General features: G+C 40.8%; 1 protein-coding gene across 26 annotated transcripts in view; it reads right to left on the bottom strand.

Moving 5' to 3' along the window:
- The window catches only part of B3GALT5 (beta-1,3-galactosyltransferase 5), a 172,538-nt gene that overhangs the window by 31,047 nt on the left and 122,302 nt on the right, over positions 1-19,189 (bottom strand). For 9 of the 26 annotated variants that reach the window (XM_049874864.1, XM_049874871.1, XM_049874865.1 and 6 more), the window contains one exon: positions 2-113. The exons of 13 other annotated variants lie outside the window; for them this stretch is intronic. Coding sequence is in view for 2 of the 13 variants with exons in the window: in XM_049874891.1 (XP_049730848.1) it covers positions 2-113 (112 nt within the window). In the remaining 11 variants the exon portion in view is untranslated. Of the gene's footprint in view, position 1; positions 3,891-19,189 lie in introns of those variants that run through there. 4 more of the 26 variants (XM_049874882.1, XM_049874884.1, XM_049874890.1 and 1 more) reach the window with 3 other exon arrangements.

Raw genomic sequence — 19,189 nt, 5'->3', positions numbered from 1 at the left:
CCTGTGCTCAGCCCCAATTTTAATGTTCCAGAGAATCAAAATGCACATAATGAGCTTCTCCTCACCCCCAGGGAAGGTTCTCTCCAGGAACACAGAGGCCAGTGGGAAGATACCTGCAAGAAACAGTCAAGTGAGAGAAAGACAATGTGGGACTACATATAAAAATATGTATGGGCTACTAAGGCTATACAATTCATGAGAAATGAGGGACTCATTCCACCACCATTGTTCGAGCATACTCTGGGCTCTGCCCTCTGCCAGGTGCTGGGGTCACTGGCGTGAAGTATCTCATCCCTGCCTTTGGCTGCACTCAGCAGGAGAAAGGCCGTCTTCCCCCTGCCACACCTAACACCATAGCAAAACCACTAAGCGGGGGAGTCCAAAGCCCAGCCTAGTGCTCTGCTGTGCCTGTGTGTTACCTCGATGAGGCCACTCTGGAGATGGCCACATCCGCCCATCTGTACATGAAGGAGTGGGTGAGGCAGGTGGCCTCGAAGGTCCTTTTCAGTTCCAGGATTCTGTGATTCTGAACAAGGAGGAACTGGACAGGCAGAGGGCTTGGATTCAAAAAAGTGGATTGGCAAAGGTCACTTTGTCCACAGCCCCTCAAGAAAACAGACCAGTCCTTCTCTAAACCATAGGAGGCTTTCCTCTGTGGACTGGACTGTCCAGGGATGACTTGCTATCTGGTGTCCTTTGGGTTTGGTCACTGGGAAGCAATGATATGAGTCAGAGGACAAGGAAGAGGTTGGGGGTGTTTACCCCCAGGCACCCTCCCTGGCTTCTCTTGGCCAAGGCTGCATTTCTCTGGTGAGGTTCTCCATCAGGCAGCCCTCCCCGTACAGCTGCAGTTCTTACTGGGTTTTGGGTTCCATTCCCTCTCTCACCTCTTGAGGCCATGGCATTGTAACAGCTTCCAGCTGTTGCTATTCCTGAGGTGGTCACCACCCTCCTTGGGTTAACATGACTTTCTTCAATGACTTCCTTTGAGTGTGACATCTGTTTCCCGGGAATCTGACTTCCATAGGAAGGCAACATAAGATTGATGAGACAGTAGGAGAATGTCAGCAATGGAGCTTATTCTATGAACAATGTGGAAGCACTACAGATTTGGAGAACGTGATAAGAGAGGTGCTTTGAGCAGCAAATTGGGCAGTAGGTACGAGATGGGTTGCTGAGGTCAGGTCCCAAAGTGGGGAGCTGATTAGGAATCAACAGTAATAACTGATGTGAGGAGACAGTGGGGTTGGGGGGAACAAGGAAAGAAGTGATGTCTTGAAAGTAGAAATGACAGAACTTAGTTAACTGGTACATGAATAAGGAGAAAGTTGAGTCCAAAAATGGTTCTGAGGTATGAGTCTATTCTAGAAAGAGTCTTGCTGGGTTCCCCACCCCCCAGACATAACTTCCCTGAACATTTTCAATGTCACATGAAGGTTGTTCTCTCAACATCTGTCCTCTCCTTTCAAACATACACTGAAGACCTCCCTCTAATTAATAATATCAACTTGAAACCCATTAATCCCAGCTGTTTTGGGTCTATAAAGTTGTAAAACAAAACTAAGTATTTCCTTGTGTTTACTTGCTAATGTCCAATTCTTTCTCAAAATCCTCTAGGACTAAAAAATCGTAGTTCTAGAAGCAAAGATTAAAATGTTGACAATGAAAACTGGCTGATTTTCTTCCTAAAAACACAGAACTCCCAGGAATCACTTTATCCCGAGCCCAACACCCCCACTGTGACTGATAATAGTTGTTACCTGTGAAAAAAGCTGAGCTTCCAAGACAAATGAATTGTTCATTACGGTAGGGTAATGGGGTGGCAGGAGATTTGAAGTATAGGGGATTAAAGGCAGTACATGAATCCTAAACATTTGCTAGAAAATTTTACCAGCCTCCGAGACCATGGGGAGAGAGGAAGAGGTAAAAAAAACCTAAACTTTTTCTTTTTAAACTTTACATTTTGAATAGAAAATGCTTTTACTGGGTTTGAAACCTAAAATGATATAAAAAGGTATACAGTGAATATTCTCATTCCCTATCCTTTCCCCTCCATCTCATTACATTACACGTATTACATTATATGACAAACCCCAGCAGATACCAAATTTTGGTCTTGAATCTCTCTACACTCTTAAAAATTAATGAGGACCCCTGTCTTAGTTATCTAGTGCTGCTATAACAGAAATACCACAAGTGGATGGCTTTAACAAACAGAAGTGTATTCTCTCACAGTTTAGGAGGCCAGAAGTTCAAATTCAGGGTGCCAGCTCCAGAAGTAGGCTTTCTCTCTCTGTTGGCTCTGGGGGAAGGTCCTTGTCATCAATCTTCCCCTGGTGTAGGAGCTTCTCAGCAAAGACAACCCGAGTCCAAAAGATGCGCTCTACTCCCAGGTTTTCTTTCTTAGTGGCAGGAGGTCTCTCTCCACTCGTATCTCTCTCTTTTATATCTCAAAAAATTGACTCAAAATACAACTTAATCCTGTAGATTGAGTCCAGCCTCATTAACATAACTGCCTCTAATCCTGCCTCGTTAACATCATCAAAAAAAATAAAAGCCCTATTGGTGTCAAGTCGATTCCTATTCATAGGATGGTGCAGAACTGCCCCATAGGGTTTCCAAGGAGCAGCTGGTGGATTCAAACTGCTGACATTTTTGTGAGCAGCTGATAGCTTAATCACTGTGGCACCAGGGCTTCATCACAGAAGTTAGAATTCACAACACATAGGAAAATTAACTCAGATAACAAAATGAACAACAATCATACAATACTGTATATCACAGCCTAGCCAAGAAGATACACATTTGGCAGGGGCACAATTCAATCCATAAAAACCCCCAAAGAGCTGTTATGTGGTTTATGTCTATTGATCTTTAGCATATTAAAAATTTAAAACAAATTTTGCAATGATATACTTATTCATTTAAAAGTAACAATAATAAACACTACATGTTAACATAAATAATATTTTCTATGAAAAATATCTTTTCAAAATATTTAGTTGTTTCCCTTGAAGTTATATGCCCACTGTCTTGGTTATCTAGTGCTGTTAAAACAGAAATACCACAAATGGATGGCTTTAACAAAGAGAAATTTATTCTCCCACAGTCTAGGAGGCTAGAAGTCTAAATTCAGGTGCCAACTCCGGCAGAAGGCTTTCTCTCTCTGACGGCTCTTGGTGTACGTCCTTGTCATTAATGTTCCCCTGGTCTAGGAGTTTCCCTGTGCATTAACCCTGAGTCCAAAGGATGTGCTCCACTCCTGATTCTTCACTCTTGGTGGCGTGAGGTCACCCTATCTTGCTGCTTGCTTCACTCTTTTATCTCAAGAGACTGACTCAAGAAACAACCTAATCTTGTACTTTGAGTCCCGTCTCATTAATATTAACTACCTCTAATCCTGCCTTGTTAACATCATAGAGGTAGGATTTAAATTCCATCAGATGACAAAATGGTGGACAATCACACAAAACTTAGAATCATGGCCTAGCCAAGTTGACACACTTTTTTTGGGGACACAATGTCCCTCTCCTCTCTGCTTCCTTTTGTCTTTTGTATCTCAAAAGCGACTGAGTCAAAATACAACCTAATCCTGTAGGCTGAGTCCTGCTTCATTAATGTAGCTGCCTCTAATCCTGCCTCATTAACATCATAGAGATTAGGATTTAAAACACATAGGATAACCACATCAGATCACAGAATGGTGGACAACCGCACAGTAGTGGATATTATGGCCTAGCCAAGTAGATACACAATTTGGGGGGGGACACAGTTCAATCCATAACAACCCCGAAAGAGCTTTTATGTGGTTTATGTCTACTGATCTTTACTATATTAAAAATTAAAACAAATTTTGCAATGATATACCTACTTATTCATTTAAAAGTAACAATAATGAACACTACATGTTGACATAAATCACATTTTAGGAGCAAATTTTAAATAATGGAAGACAAAATCAGTGAGATTAAAGACAAATTCCTGGATGTCATTTTGTTTTAGGAAAAATCAGAGAAAAGAATGAAAAAAACAAAGAAGAAAACCTAATTTATGTGAGACACAATCAAGAGCAAAAATTTGCACATCATTCAAGTTCCAGAACGGGGGGAGAAAATGGAAAACACACAGAACATTTTTGAAGATTTGTCAACATAAAAATTTCCAAATATCATGAAAGATGAAAAGCTGAGCTTCCAAGAAACTCTATGAACCTATATAGGATAGACACCAAAAGAAAATCACCAAGACATACCATAATCACTATTACTAAAATCAAAGACAAAGAAAGAATCCTGAGAGCAACTGAAGAAAAATGAAAAGTCACTCACAAAAGGGAAACAACAAGCCTAAGCTCTGATTACTCTGTAGAAACTCTGCAGACAAAAAGGTAATGGGATGACATACATAAAACCTTGAAAGAAAAAAACTGTCAACCAAGAATTATATATCCTGCAAAACTCTCTCTCAAATACAATGGTGAAATTAGGGCAATTCAAGAAAAATAGAAATTAGGCCAATTCATAAAAATCAAACCACACAAGAAATATTAAAAGGAGCTCTTTGGCTAGAGAACCAACATCAGACAACAACCAGAGTCTAGGATGCAGGACAGCATCAACCAGATACCAAACTAAGTAAAGGACTCCCAATAATAAAACAAAGCTAAAAGACTTAAAACAGGGAAAAAGAGATGTCAAACTATAAATGACGACAATGTTAAAACAATAAAATGGGTAATAAATGGTTTTTTATTTTAGGCATAGACTTTAAAATGGAGGAAAAGTCACGGCAATACCAAGTCATAAAAGACAGCTTCAAACTTAGGAAGATAAGGGTAAATCTCAAGGTAACCACAGAGAAAGAGAAAAATCCTACTCATCAGAACAAAAAAGAAAAAAAACAAAGTCTCGGTAAACGCAAAATCACTAATAATGAAAAAAAAAGAAAATCCTCAAACAATAGGAATGCAACACAGGAGGTAAGAGGAACAAAGAAAATGTCAGCATCACACAAAAAAAAAAAGACAACAATATGACAGCAATAAATTCATATCTATCAATAATCATACTCAATGTAAATGGCTTAAATGCAACTGTAAAGAAACAGAGAGTGGCAAATGTAATCACACTCAATGTAAATGGCTTAAATGCAACTGTAAAGAAACAGAGAGTGGCAGAATGGATAAAAAAGCACAACCCACCAATATGCTGTCTACAAGAGATACACCTTAGACACAAAGACATAATTATATTAAAAAATCAAAGGATGGAAAAAATATATCAAGCCAAAAACAAAACAATAAAAGGCAAGAGTAGCAATGCTAATCTCAGACAAAATAGACCTGAAGGCAAATTAACCATAAATGACAAAGAAGGAGATTATATAATGATTAAAGAGCCAATCCACCAAGAAGACATATCCTTAATAAATACCTGTGCACACAACAACAGGGCTCCAAAATACATAAATCAAACGCTAACAGCACTGAAAAGAGAAATAGACAGTTCCACAATAATAGTGTAAGACTTCAACACACTACTCTTGGTAAAGGAGAGAACATCTAGGAAGAAACTTAACAAAGAAACAGAAGACCTATGGCCAAAATCAACAAGCTTGACCTCCTAGACATTTATAGAACACTCCACCCAACAGCAGCAAAGTATACATACTTTTACAAGGCACATGGAACATTCTCCAGAGTAATCCACACTTTTGGCCACAAAGTAATCATCAAAAAATCTAAAACATCAAAATAATACAAAGTATTCTATCTGATCACAACACCATAAAAGTAGAAATCAGTAACAGGAAGAGCAAGGGAAAAAAATCAAACATAAGAAAATGAAGAACACCTCACTTAAGAACAACCGGATAATAGAAGAAATCAAAGAGGGAATTTTAAAAAATTCCAAAAATTAAGTGATAATGAAAACACATCATACAAAAATCTTTGGGACAAGCAAAGACAGTGCTCAGAGGTCGGTTTGTAGCAATAAACTAATGCATCACAAAAGAAGAATAGGCCAAAATCAAATGTTAGCTCTACAACTCAAACAGAGAACAGCAAAAGAAGACCACATAACTAGAAAAAAGGAAATAATAAAGATTAGAGCAGAAATAAATGAAACAGAGAACAGGAAAACAATAGAAAGAATCAATAAGACCAAAGTTGGTTCTTCAAAAAGATCAACAAACCACTGGCAAAACTGACAAAAGAAAAACAAGAGAGGAAGCAAATAACCCAAATAACAAATGAGATGGGAGACATTACAACAGATCCAACCTAAGTAAAAAGGATCATAACACAATAATATGAAAAACTGAGCTCCAACAGATTTGAAAACCTAGAAGAAACAGACAAATTTCTGGAAATACACTACCTACCTAAACTAACACAAGCTGAGACAGAAAATCTGAACAGATCCACAGCAAGAGATGAGATTGAAGAGGTAATTAAAACCCCCCCCTCCAAAAAAAAAAGAAAAGCTCAGGCCTGGACCGCTTCACTGACGAATTCTACCAAACATACAGAGAAGAGCTCAGACCAGTAATACTCAAACTATTTCAGAGTATATAAAAGAAAGAAATACCCCCAAATTTATTCTATAAAGCCACCATAACGTAACCCTCATAACAAGGCCAGGCAAAGACACAACAAAAAAAGGAAATTACAGACCAGTATCTCTCATTAACACGGATACAAAAATTTTTAACAAAATTCTACGCAGAAACCAAACCCAGTGCCGTCGAGTAGATTCTGATTCATAGCGACCCTATAGGACAGAGTAGAACTGCCTCATAAAGTTTCCGAGGAGCGCCTGGCAGATTCAAACTGCCAACCCTTTGGTTAGCAGCCATAGCACTTAACCACTATGCCACCAGGGTTTCCAACAAAATTCTAGCCAATAGAATTGAGCATCATATCAAAAAACCAGGTGGGAATCATACCAGGTTTGCAATGACAGTTCAACATTACGAAATCAGTCAACATAATCCACCTCATAAAGAACAAAAGAATAGTATCATGTGATCATCTCAATCAAGCAGAGAAAGTATTTAATAAGGTCCAATACCCATTCCTAATAAAAAACTTTAATGAAGTAAGAATAGAAGGGAAATTCCTCAACATAATAAAAGGCATCTATATAGGGTCGCTATGAGTCGGAATCAACTCGACGGCACTGGGTTTGGTTTTTTTTGGTATACCAACAGCCAACATCATTCTCATTGAAGACAGACTGAAAGCTTTTGCTATGAGAATGGAAACAATACAAGGATGCCCTTTATCACCACTCGTATTTAACATTGGGCAGGCAGTCTTAGCTAAAGCAAAAAGGCAAGAAAAAGAAATAAAAGGCATCCAAATTGGTAAGAAAGAAGTTAAACGATCCCTATTCGTGGATGCTGCCTGGCTACCACCACCAATGGCTCTAACAGGAATCAGAATGGAGGGTCTCAGGCAGATCATGAGAAAAATGTAGACCAAACTCCAAATTCACACAAAAAAAGACCAGACTTACTAGTCTGACAGAGACTAGAGGAACCCCCAAGACTATGGCCCTGGAAGCCCTGCTAACTCAGAACTGAAGCCACTCCTGAAAGTCCACCTTTCAACCAAAGATTAGACAGGACTATAAAACAATAACTCACGTGAGGGACGTTCTCCTTAGTTCAATCAAGTATAGGAGACTAAATGGGCAACACGTGCCCAAAAGCAAAGAGAAGTCAGGAAGGGAAGGGAAAGCTGGATGAATGGACATGGGGAACCTAGGGTGGAAAGGGAAAGGGAGAAAATGCTGACACATTGCAGAGATTGCACCCAATGTCACGAAACAATTTGTGTATAAACTTTTGAATTAAAATGTAATTTGCACTGTAAAGTTTCGCCTAAAACGCAATAAAATAAAACAAAAAACCACATCCAAATATCAGCACAGGTAGGTTCACTCTTTAGGTTGCCATTATTAACTGCTGTTGTTATCATCTATTGTAGGTTGAAATATCCTTTGGGTTGTGGGCTTTTTCTGGCCCTCCATTTCCTTGCAGGATGCATGACAGAACATTCTGATTTCCAGTGGGACGCTCTTGTAAAAGGCAGGAAATTTCCCCCTCCAAGTGAGGAGCTACTTCCCTCTCTCTGTTATTTTTTTCTGTGATTATACAGCTTCCTCTGACCTGTCATCACTTGCTAATAGTCCTTGGAAAGTGCGAGAATGCTATAGACCTGGTGTGTATAGGGAATGCGCTTTGAGTTGTTTTTCTAACAGAAATAGAGCAAAACCTCATGACTTCTGCTCCTCAGGTTCAAGGTCACTTGGCTGGCCCAAGGCAGATCCCATGTCTCGGCCATGGGCAACACTTAGAGGCCCAGAAGCATGGCTGTCAGCATCCCACCTTCCTGTTCTGTGCCTTTGTTCTCTTCTATCACGCCCCAGCCCACCTCAGACGCCCACCCTTTCCACCTCCCTCCCTTCCCCCCTTCCTCTCTTTCTCAGGGAAAGAACTAAATGTCATTTTGAGCCTGAGAATAATGCTTTTCAAATTTGCCTCACGAGTCATTAGTGGGTGTTACGGATTGAACTGCGTCTCCCAAGAAGATATGTTGAAGTCCTGACTCCTGTACCTGTGAATGCGACCCTACTTGGGAACAGGGTGTTTCTTTTGCTATGTAAATGAGGTTTTTGCCAGAGTAGGGTGCCTCCTAAACCTAACCCCCCTGAGTGGTGTTTTATAAAGGAAAGAAAAAACACAGCAAGGCACATATGCAGAACGAAGAGGTTATGTGACAAGGGACATGTATCTGCAAGGATTAACCAGCAGCTACTAGAAGCTGAAAGAGACAACGAATTCAGACTTCTAGCCTCTTCAATTGTGAGGAAATACATTTCTGCTCTTTAAAGCCACCCACCTGTGACATTTTTTGTTACCGCTGCACTATAGGGTCGCTATGAGTCAGAATTGACTCGATGGCAGTGGGTTTTGCACTCGGAAACTGGGACAGTGAGTCGTGAAGTCAACTTAGTAAGACCAGCTGCTTAAAGAAAAGAGAATTAAGTAGAATTAATTAATTAAGCATAGTCAAGGTAAGTATTGTTATGTGGCTCATATGCTCAGTCATGACATGAAATGGATTTACTGTGGCTCAAAAATTTGAAAGTCACTGAGTTGGAGGCAAACCATTTGACTTTGATCAGGATTCTTAAACACTCTGAGCTCCCATTTCTTCAAATGTAAAATAAGGAAGATAATAAGGAATCATAAGACTGTCATGAGGGCAAAATGAAACAATGTATTTGAAAGAAATTTATAAAATGGAGGGAGCCATAGAAATGTCAATAGTTATTATTTTAAATCAGTGCCTTCGCACATTTTGATCTTGATTCTAAAGTTAACAGCCTCCTTCTCTGTGAAACAAATTTCAAGATCATTAGGAGAAACCTGGGGCACTAACAAGTGCCTGCTTCATCCACAGCAGTACAACAGCTTCTGGTAAGCTCGCAATTAAAAAATTCAGGGAAGGTCTTTGTGGTCTGCTTATGAAAGCAAATTGTTACCTGAAACCTTAGAAATAAATTTCACAACTGTCATTTATATATAAATATCATGCTGGTTTCAAATGATTCTTGCCCAGATCATAGTGCAGGCCTGTCCAAAAGACTCCAGAGCAATATTCTGTTAACCACTGTACTTCCAGGTCCTAGACCAGGGAAAGGCAATTCTTTGTATAGAGTACCCATTTCACTGATTTAGACTGAACTTTCTGAAATTATTGAGGTAGGGATACCTTACCACAGAGGGAACGAGTGATGCTGAGTCACCCCAATTCCCTTTCTTACCAAAAACCAAGGTGCAAGAGAGCCAGTCAGGGCAAACCCTCCTGCTCCTCACTGCAAGGCATGGAGCTGTCTGTCTACCTCTCTTGCCCCTCTAGATGAACCACTGCAACCAGCTTCCAGGCCCTCTGCTCTCAGATCTAATCTACTCACTCAGCCACGGTCACCTCCAGCTTTCTAATACAAGAGTCCAGTAGTCGCTTCTCAAGGGAAACCTTTGGATCAGAAAAAAATTAACTTAGCAATGACGGGATGCTATAACTGCCTTGCCACAGCCCTGGGATTTATACTCCAGCATCTGTGTGTCGGAAACCCTGGTGGCATAGTGGTTAAGACCTATGGCTGCTAACCAAAATGTCGGCAGTTCAAATCCACCAGGCACTCCTTGGAAAACCTACAGGGCAGTTCTACTCTGTCTGCTAGGGTCGCTATGAGTCGGAATTGACTCAACAGCAGTGGGTTTGGTTGGTTTGGGTACCTGTCTGTCAGTTCGTTGTACTGTGTGGCTATGATGCTGGAAGCTATGCCACCAGTGTTTCAACCACCAGGGTTACCCATGGTGGACAGGCTTCAGCAGGCCTTCTAGATTAAGACAGACTAGGAAAAAAGACCTAGCAATCTACTTCCAAAAATTAGCCAATGAAAATCTTATGGAGCACAACAGAATACTGTCTGATACAGTGCTGATACAGTGTCTGATATAGTGTCTGATACTGCCTCCTAGGTTGAAAGATGCTCAGATACACAGTGGCCACAACAATGTACTTAAACACACCAGTGATAGTGAAGATGGCACAGGATAGGCAACATTTCCTTCCATTGTGCGTGGGCTTGCCATGAGTCAAAGTCAACAACTAACGCCAACACAGCCCCTGGCACCAAGGGTGCCCATCCCTTGCATGGTGGGTAGGAAATAGGAGGAGAGCCACACACTGAATAAATAATCTGAAATGAATAACCTGGAGAGTCTACAACCACAAGGCAGAGGACAATCTCTCCCCGCATCACTAAGCTCCAATGCTCTGCTCATTCTTTCCTCTCAAGGTGTAACCATCTCTGTGACTATAATGGTCCAATGGGATTTTCAAGCCTCTCTAACAGAAAACGTCCAAATGTTAGGATCCTGGTAGGGCTATGGATTCCTTCCTCATCTGCTCCAGTTAACAACACATAGTAGTAACAGGCAATGTAAATGATATTGATTTTTCTGTTAAAAAGACAGCCATTTCCCACAAGAATTTCTGCTTTAAGTATTACGGCAAAACAAAATTTATTAAAAACAATGTTTAAAGTATCCTTCCTCAAGCACCTGCCACCTTCTGTTCAGCCTTATGCTTCCTTCCCTTCACAATTAAACTTTCTGAATACATAGCCTGCCCTCACCAACTGTCCTGCTTCATCCATCAATTGATTAATCCTTAACCTATCCCAGCAAAGTTCTCTCCCACCGCTTATCTAAAATCCTTGTCAAAGACCACTAACAGTCTTCTTTGAGTCAGGAAAACATGAACATAGGAATACATGTGGTCACTTCCACTTCCCCAATCTATCAAGAATGCTGCCTTTATGTTTGTTCCTTGCATAAAATTATGAGTGAAGGAAGCATTGAGAGGTACCAGGAATGGCCAGATAGAACATAAGCAACATAGAAGATAAGAGGTACTAACCCAGTACTAGGGAGAAAGAAAAAGCCAAAAAGGTCTGCGTTGGAGAGATTTTAGGAGAATTTGGAGAAAGAGGGTAGGGAACATGGGTGGCGTCAGGTACAGAGAATGAGGGGAAAGGGTTCAAAATGTTGTTGGGCATTAGGAATGAAATCGTCTTTGAAAGACTTTAGTAAAGATTAAAATTGCCTGTTGGGTATCAGGCCAGTGTTCCTCTGAGTAACAGAATATGAAAACTGAGCCAACGGGCACCTTGACTTTATATGGGTTTTATGTTCCATGACCTCTTGGTGATGTTGGCATTTTTGCCTCAGCTTTCTGTATTGTGATTGTCAGAGTCCTTGGTGTCTAACGTACACTCTGCTCTGGTTCTCCACTCACCTCCCTCACTTTTCACTCAGGCTCTTCTTTGTTGGTTCTTCTTCCCCTTCTGCTCCTAAAATTCAGGTACTTTCTTCTTATTTGACAAGGTCTCCCTTATCCACACCCATGCTTACACACAAAACAATCCCCAAATCCATATTGTCCTTCCACATCTCTTGCCTAAGGTCGAGGTCCACAGATACAAATGGCAACTGGACCCCCACAGACATCTCAAACTTCACTCTTCCTTTCAGGCTGGATGGCCCAAAATCCACTCAGTCACACAAGCCACAGGCAGATACCATTGCCACCGCTTTATCTACTGCCACCAGGCACACTCAACTCCACTCCAGCCTGCACAATGTCAGTCAGAAGAACTTTTTAAAACCACAAATCCAATAGTGTCACTCCAGTGCTTCCAATCTTCCAGTGGCTCCCCATTACCTCCACAATGCAGCCTACACACCTGCCCCAAGATGGCCCAGTGGAGGCACCATATTGGTTCTGACCTCCATGCTGTGCTTTCTGTCCAGAATGTCCCTTGCCTACCTAGTGAACTCCTATCAATTCCTTCAGATCCTGGTCAAACGCTGCCCTTCAGTGAAATTTCCCTGCCATCTTTCCCCAACAAGTAGGCTTACCCATCCTCTGTTGGTATCACTATAATCCCTGGCAGATACCTCTACCATAGCACCACCATGCTATCGCTATTTGTCCATATATCTGTCTCTCCATCACTGTAAGTGGCCTGAGGACAGAGAATATTTTATTCCTATTTGTTTAAATCTCAATACCTCAAACAGTACTTTATACATAGTAGATGCTCAATAAACACTGGGTAAGTAAATAAAAAGTTGCTAAATGAATAAAATTATTCAAGCCAACTATTACCTGAATATCTGTACTGTGTGTACCTTTTCTGCATTTTGCTAAGCAGCAAATATACTAACAGCATTAGACTGCATTCTGCCAACCAGTAACATTGCCTTGAATTCCTCCTCTCTATATTTTAAAGGCAAAATACTTTTTCCTCATAATCTTTCCCCACTAGATTTTTTTTTTTTTTTTCTGTTTGGAGGAAACGCTACAGGCAGGGACAGCTTCAAAGAGTGAAAAACTGGTTTAAGTCCTGAAAAGGGTGGGGCAGCTCTGTCCATTTAGCTGTGTCCCACCCTTTCCCTTGATATTATTGCTTGGTCTTACCTCTCAAGGGCTGCCTTCACTTCTCCCGCCACCTTTACGGGAATTAAGGCTTTTCAGTGGAAGCTACAGGAATCCTGGTGGGGCAGTGGTTAAGTGCTGGGCTGCTAGACAAAAGGTCACCAGTTCGATCCCACCAGCCACTCTGCAGGACAAAGATGTGGCAGTCTGCTCCTGTAGGGATTTACAGCCTTGGAAACCCTACAGGGCAGATGGGAGTTGGCTTTCTTAAAGATTTACAGTCTTGGAAACCCTCTGAGGCAGTTCTACTCTGTCCTACAGGGGTCACTATGCCTCAGAATTAACTCAAAGGTTTGTTTTTGAATGGAAGCTACCTTCCCTGAAACCAAATGAGCCTGGTCTAATTAGGTAAGTTTGAAAATAAAGAAAATGCTCAAGTGCAAACATCATCTTCTATTCAAATGCAAATCACCTCCTTTGGTCTTTCACTGTTTCTCACTTTAAAACGGACTGTATTGATGGAAGAAGCAGGACGTGAGAGAAAGAAACTGCTCTGAACTGAACCATTGACCCCACCAGTTCTGAATGAGTCACATAACAGGAGTGGAGGGGAGTGTGGCTAAGCCCATCAGAGGGATTATTAACAGAGCCAAGACTCAGATGCGCAGGAAACGGTCCTCAGATATTCCAGTTTCTTCTAGAATCTGCTTCCAGCTTCTCTCATATTCGCTTCACTCAAAATCTGGCTGAAAGTACACAGCTTTCACTAAAAATAACTTTGGCAGGAAACCCACAGGTTTTAATATGAAATGATTCACAGTTAAAAAATGACATGTTTTAAAGCTCATTAAAGTTGTTAAACACTAATAGGCTTGTTAGAGAGTCCCACTGTTCCATTTAAAGGCACTTCTCAAGTTTGTCGCAGGTTTGGAGTACTGACTATTATTCTAGAACAGGCTGGAACCAGTTTCCCATAAAAACCAAAACTGGCAATTTGCCTTAAGAATTATATGAGAATATATACAGTCGTCCCTTGGTACCTGAGAGGGATTGGTTCCTGGACCCCTCCCCACCATGGATACCAAAATCCAAAGACACTCAAGTTCCTTATAAAAAATGGCCTAGTATTTGCATATAACCTATGAAAATCCTCTGGTGTACTTTAAATCATCTCTATACTACTTATAATATCTAATACAATATAAACGATATGTTAATGCTTACACTTAACGCTCTGTCAGTCTTTGCAAGCCCTAAGGACTGCTAGGATGTTTGCAGCTGTTTCTTCTCATTTTGAGTCGTGCCACATCAGCAAATGAAGGTCCCAAAAGCTTTACTCCAAGTCATTAAGGTCGACCCTATTTTGAGGAGACAGCTCTTCCCCAGTCATCTTTTGAGTGCCTTCCAACCTGAGGGGTTCATCTTCCAGCACTGTATCAGACAATGTTCCGCTGCTATTCATAAGGTTTTCACTGGCTAATGCTTTTCAGAAGTAGACTGCCGGGTCCTTTTTCCTAGTCTGTCTTAGTCTGGAACCTCAGCTGAAACCTGTCCTCCATGGGTGACCCTGCCGGTATCTGAATACCAGTGGCATAGCTTCCAGCATCACAGCAACACACAAGCCCCCACAGTATGACAAACTGACAGACATCATGCTTGGCAGAGTACAGGGTCAGTGGAAAAGAGGAAGACCCTCAACGAGGTAGACTGACACAGTGGCTGCAACAATGAGCTCAGGCATAACAACAATTGTGAGGATGGCGCAGGACCAGGCCCTGTTTCGTTCTGTTGTGCATAGGGTTGCTATGAGTCGGAACCGATTCGACAGCACCTAATAACACAACAACAAGGAGTGCTAGAGGGAGGCTGAAAATCTGTGAAATGGCAGAAGGCTATAGCAGGGGACACCTACACCTCGGTTCATTCACAAGAATTCCGTGTAGCACTTGGGGTGTCACAAATTTAAGTTTTGCTTTTTGAAACTTTCTTCCCCCGCCCCCCAATATTTTTGAGCTGCAGCTGGTCGATTCCGCGGATATGGAACCCAAGGATACTAAGGGCCAATTGTATTCTGTTAGAATCATAAAAGGAAGCAAAACAATTTATCAGTTGGGTAAACAAGAACTCAAATTTATAGGAAAATAACTAACTTTTAAGCACCAATGTCAAAGCCTATTTATTTTCATTTCTAAACCATCATTGCTATTATTGTAACTATATGCACTTCTGAATACTGATGCAATTCTGCAAAGATTTAGGAGGAAAATGACAGGCCAACATTCTGATCACAAAGCAATAAAACTAGGAATTAAATATTAACTTTAATAAAAATCATCTAATACCCAACCATTTAGAAATAAGGAAAATTATTATACATGAGGTCAAAGGACAAGTTAGATGCACAATAACAGATCATTTATAAAACAATAAACATATGATCCCTCAGGAGGCAGTCAAAGTTGTGCTCAGAAGTAAATGCATAACCTTAAATGGTTTCATTATTAAAGGAAAAAGGACTAAGCTCTGAAAGAATTTAGAAAACAAATAATTACACAAAATAGTAGGAATTATAAAACTAAAAGGACTGAATTAACTCAAAACAAAAGAGAATATTACTAAGAAATACGTAAAACCCAGAGCCGTTGAGTCAATTCTGACTCATAGGGACCCTATATGACAGAGTAGAACTGCCCCATAAAGTTTCCAAGGAGCGCCTGGTGGATTCAAACTGCCGACCCTCTGTTTAGCAGCTGTAGCACTTAACCACTACACCACCAGGGTTTCCAAGAAATACATACGCTCTAAAAATAGAATGAGCTTCAGCACAGCCAATAAAAATAGAAAGTGAGGGGGAAAAAAATAAAATGAGAAAATAGAATATGTGGCTGATAAAAATAGAAAGGGAGGGGGAAAAAATAAAACGAGAAAATAGAATATGTGCCTGATAAAAATAGAAAGTGAGGGGAGAAAATAGAGTATGTGAAACAATACATATTAAATACAGTCAACCACTTACAAGTCATGAGACTCTGGGCATATCTAACACTAAACGTTCAATTTTCTCCATAAATGAGAAATGGAAAACTTAAAAAATGAGAAAATAATACTAGCTGCCTCCTTGCATTTTTGAAAAATCACAAATGTCACCTCCTTTTTAAAATTCCTATTGCCTCCTGCAAATTAATCATTGAAGATATTTGCAATAATTCTGCATCTGGATCAATTACCTAAAAAAAATCCCCACTGCTGTCGACTCGATTCTGACTCATAGCAACTCTATAGGACAGAGTAGAACTGCCCCATGGAGTTTCCAAGGAGCCCCTGGTGGATTCAAACTGCCGACCTTTTGGTTAGCAGCCGTAGCACTTAACCACTACGCCACAAGGGTTTCCTCAATTAACTCACCCAACAAATAAATAATTACGGAGGATATACTGTGCAAGGATGACAAAGGTAAATTAAGAAACCACCTGGCTCTCTAGAGGCTGCCGAAGATGCAGAAAAAACACAAATATTGAGGGCATGATGAAGCTTACAACAGAAGCACACAACAACTGCTGAGGGTCACTAGATTATTCTAGACCATTCTAAGGACTTCTGTGGTTTTTGTTTGATTGCTACAGCCCTACATCCCATTTTACATCTGCTCAGGAAGTAATCACTTTACATGTTCCCATTAGGCCTACTGCTCAGGATGATACTATGATTCCATCTTCAAAGTAATACAATTTATAGAACTTGGTGAAAGGTCAGAGTCTTCAATCTTGGAAGTGGAACCGACCCGGCTGTGTACAAGGTGCTGAGGGCAGTTGGTGTGGAATGATTTGACAGGGGTCAAAAATGTCCTCATAGGGACAGAAAATATGCCCTCAAGGGGCAGTTTTGTGCTACAAGAAGCCTCCTACCAAAATGTAGAGGGGAGATTTGTCTAGAATCTGCCTACAGAAAGGCGGGGAGATTTGTCTAGAATCTGCCTACACAAAGGGGGGTGTCTTAGTCATCTAGGATTGCTATAACAGAAATACCACAAGTGGATGGCTTTAACAAAGAGAAGTTTATTCTCTCACAGTTCAGTAGGCTAGAAGTACAAATTAAGGCGTCAGCTCCAGGGGAAGGCTTTCTCTCTCTGTCAGCTCTGGAGGAAGGTCCCTGTGATCAGTCTTCCCTTGGTCTGGTAGCATCTCAGTGCAGAACCTCAGGTCCAAAGGATGTGCTCTGCTCCTGGCACTGCCTTCTTTGTGGTATGAGGTCTCCATGTCTCTCTGCTTGCTTCTCTCTTTTATATCTCAAAAGAGAGTGGCTTGAGATACTGTCTAATCTTGTAGACCTCATCAGTATAAAAAAAAATTAAATGCTGCTAATCCATCTTATTACATCATAGTGATAGGATTTACAACACAAGGAAATCACATCAGATGACAAAATACAATCATACAAGGGAATCATGACCTAGCCAAGTTGACAGATATTTTGGGGGGACACAATTCAATCCATGACAGGAGGCATAGAGATGGTAAGACTATGAAGAAGTCTATGAACAGAACAATGAAGAGCAAAGAACTGTATTTTGAAAACCAGGGTCAGGAGGACAAAAACGTAGGTGAAAAAGGATCAATAGGATATATAAGAGGAAAACCAGATTAATGTCCCAATAGAGGCTAACACTTGTTAACACTGGCTGTTCTAAGCACTCTGCATGTGATTATTCCCTTTACGTCTCACACGGTGTGTAGGAGGTGGGTGCTAATCTCCTCTTTTACTGATGACAAACCCATGAGTAAAGTAACTTGCCCCCAGGTTTTAGAGTGAGGTAGAGGTCAAAGACATTATCAAAACCAAGCAAAGGAACCCCAGAATCCACACTCCTAAACCCTGCACGTGGTATGTCCCCTAAATACTTATCTACTGGGTAAATTAACTGATGCAGAATTATTGCCCACATCTCCCAAGATTAATCTCTAGCAGCTCAGTCTATTTTAGAGAGTGCGTATTTATCAGTAATATTTTGCACTACCCATCTCGGGTGTTACAGAGGAGTGTTCAAGGGATGAAAGAAGCCTCAGGGATGAAGAATTTGTTACCACCGTTAATCCTAGGGAGAATTGAGAAGCAAGAAGCTCTCAGAATCCAAAATGCAACTTCAGTGGAGTTATGGTGGCTGAAACTCAGAAAGCAGATTACAACTCCTTAGGAAGGAAAAAGAGGCAATTGTAGGCAATTGACTTAAATAAAACTCCACCTCAAAGACCAACAGCTGAGGAAACATGGGGTATGGAAAGAAAAGAACAAAGCTGGCTGGATAAGCCTGAGAACAGGGCAGACTAGGACAGCAATAAATGATTGACAGAGAACTACAGGGTGGACAGGAAAGTAGAGTAGGAATGAATGCCAGTCAACATCTTTCCCAAGGGCTCATGACCATGGAGTATTGTATCCATTAAGGATTATGGGTACAGTGAATTGTAAACTTTATGGGTGAACTTTATGATATGTATACTATACCTAGGGAGCCCTGGTGACACAGTGATTAAGCTCTTGGCTGCTAACCAGGTCCGTGGCTTGAACCCACCAGATGCTCTGCAGAAGATGTGGAATTCTGCTGCTGTAAAGATGATAGCCTTGGAAACCCCATGGGGCAATTCTACTACGTCCTATAGGGTCACGACAAGTCTGAATTCAACTCGACAGCAACGGGTTTGGTTTGGTTTTTATATTGTACCTTAATAAAACTGCTAATAAAAAAATAAAAAGAAAAGAATCAAAGGTTGAAGGAAGGCCGTGATTAGAGCTACTGAATTTGTAGAGTCCTTCCTTTTTTTTTTTCCTCTTGGTAGAGGCAGTTTTCTAGACATCGAGAGGACCTCTGTGTGTTTGGAGGTGGTAGAGCCGAGTGGGTAGGGGTGAAGAATGGGTCCTTTGTCAAATAAACTGGGGAATCACTGGATGAAACAAAATTAAACAGGTTTCTTTCTGGCAGGACTTTTCGGAAAACTTAAGAAGTTAACATGCTTCATGAATCTCAAAAAGGAAGATTTTATACGCAGGGCTGCCCAAACTCATTCAATGCTAGAACAATTTTGTGAAGAACACACCCTGCAGACTAATAAGGAAATCAAACAGAGAGCAAGAAAAGCTGGACTAGGGGGGCTAGAGTTGGGTCCTGAGCAC

The sequence above is a fragment of the Elephas maximus genome, chromosome 2 (genome assembly GCF_024166365.1).
Source record: "Elephas maximus indicus isolate mEleMax1 chromosome 2, mEleMax1 primary haplotype, whole genome shotgun sequence".
NCBI classification, from domain to species: Eukaryota; Metazoa; Chordata; class Mammalia; order Proboscidea; family Elephantidae; genus Elephas; species Elephas maximus.
The sequence above is the reverse complement of the archived record's forward strand: the minus strand, read 5'-3'. Positions and strand labels throughout refer to the sequence as shown.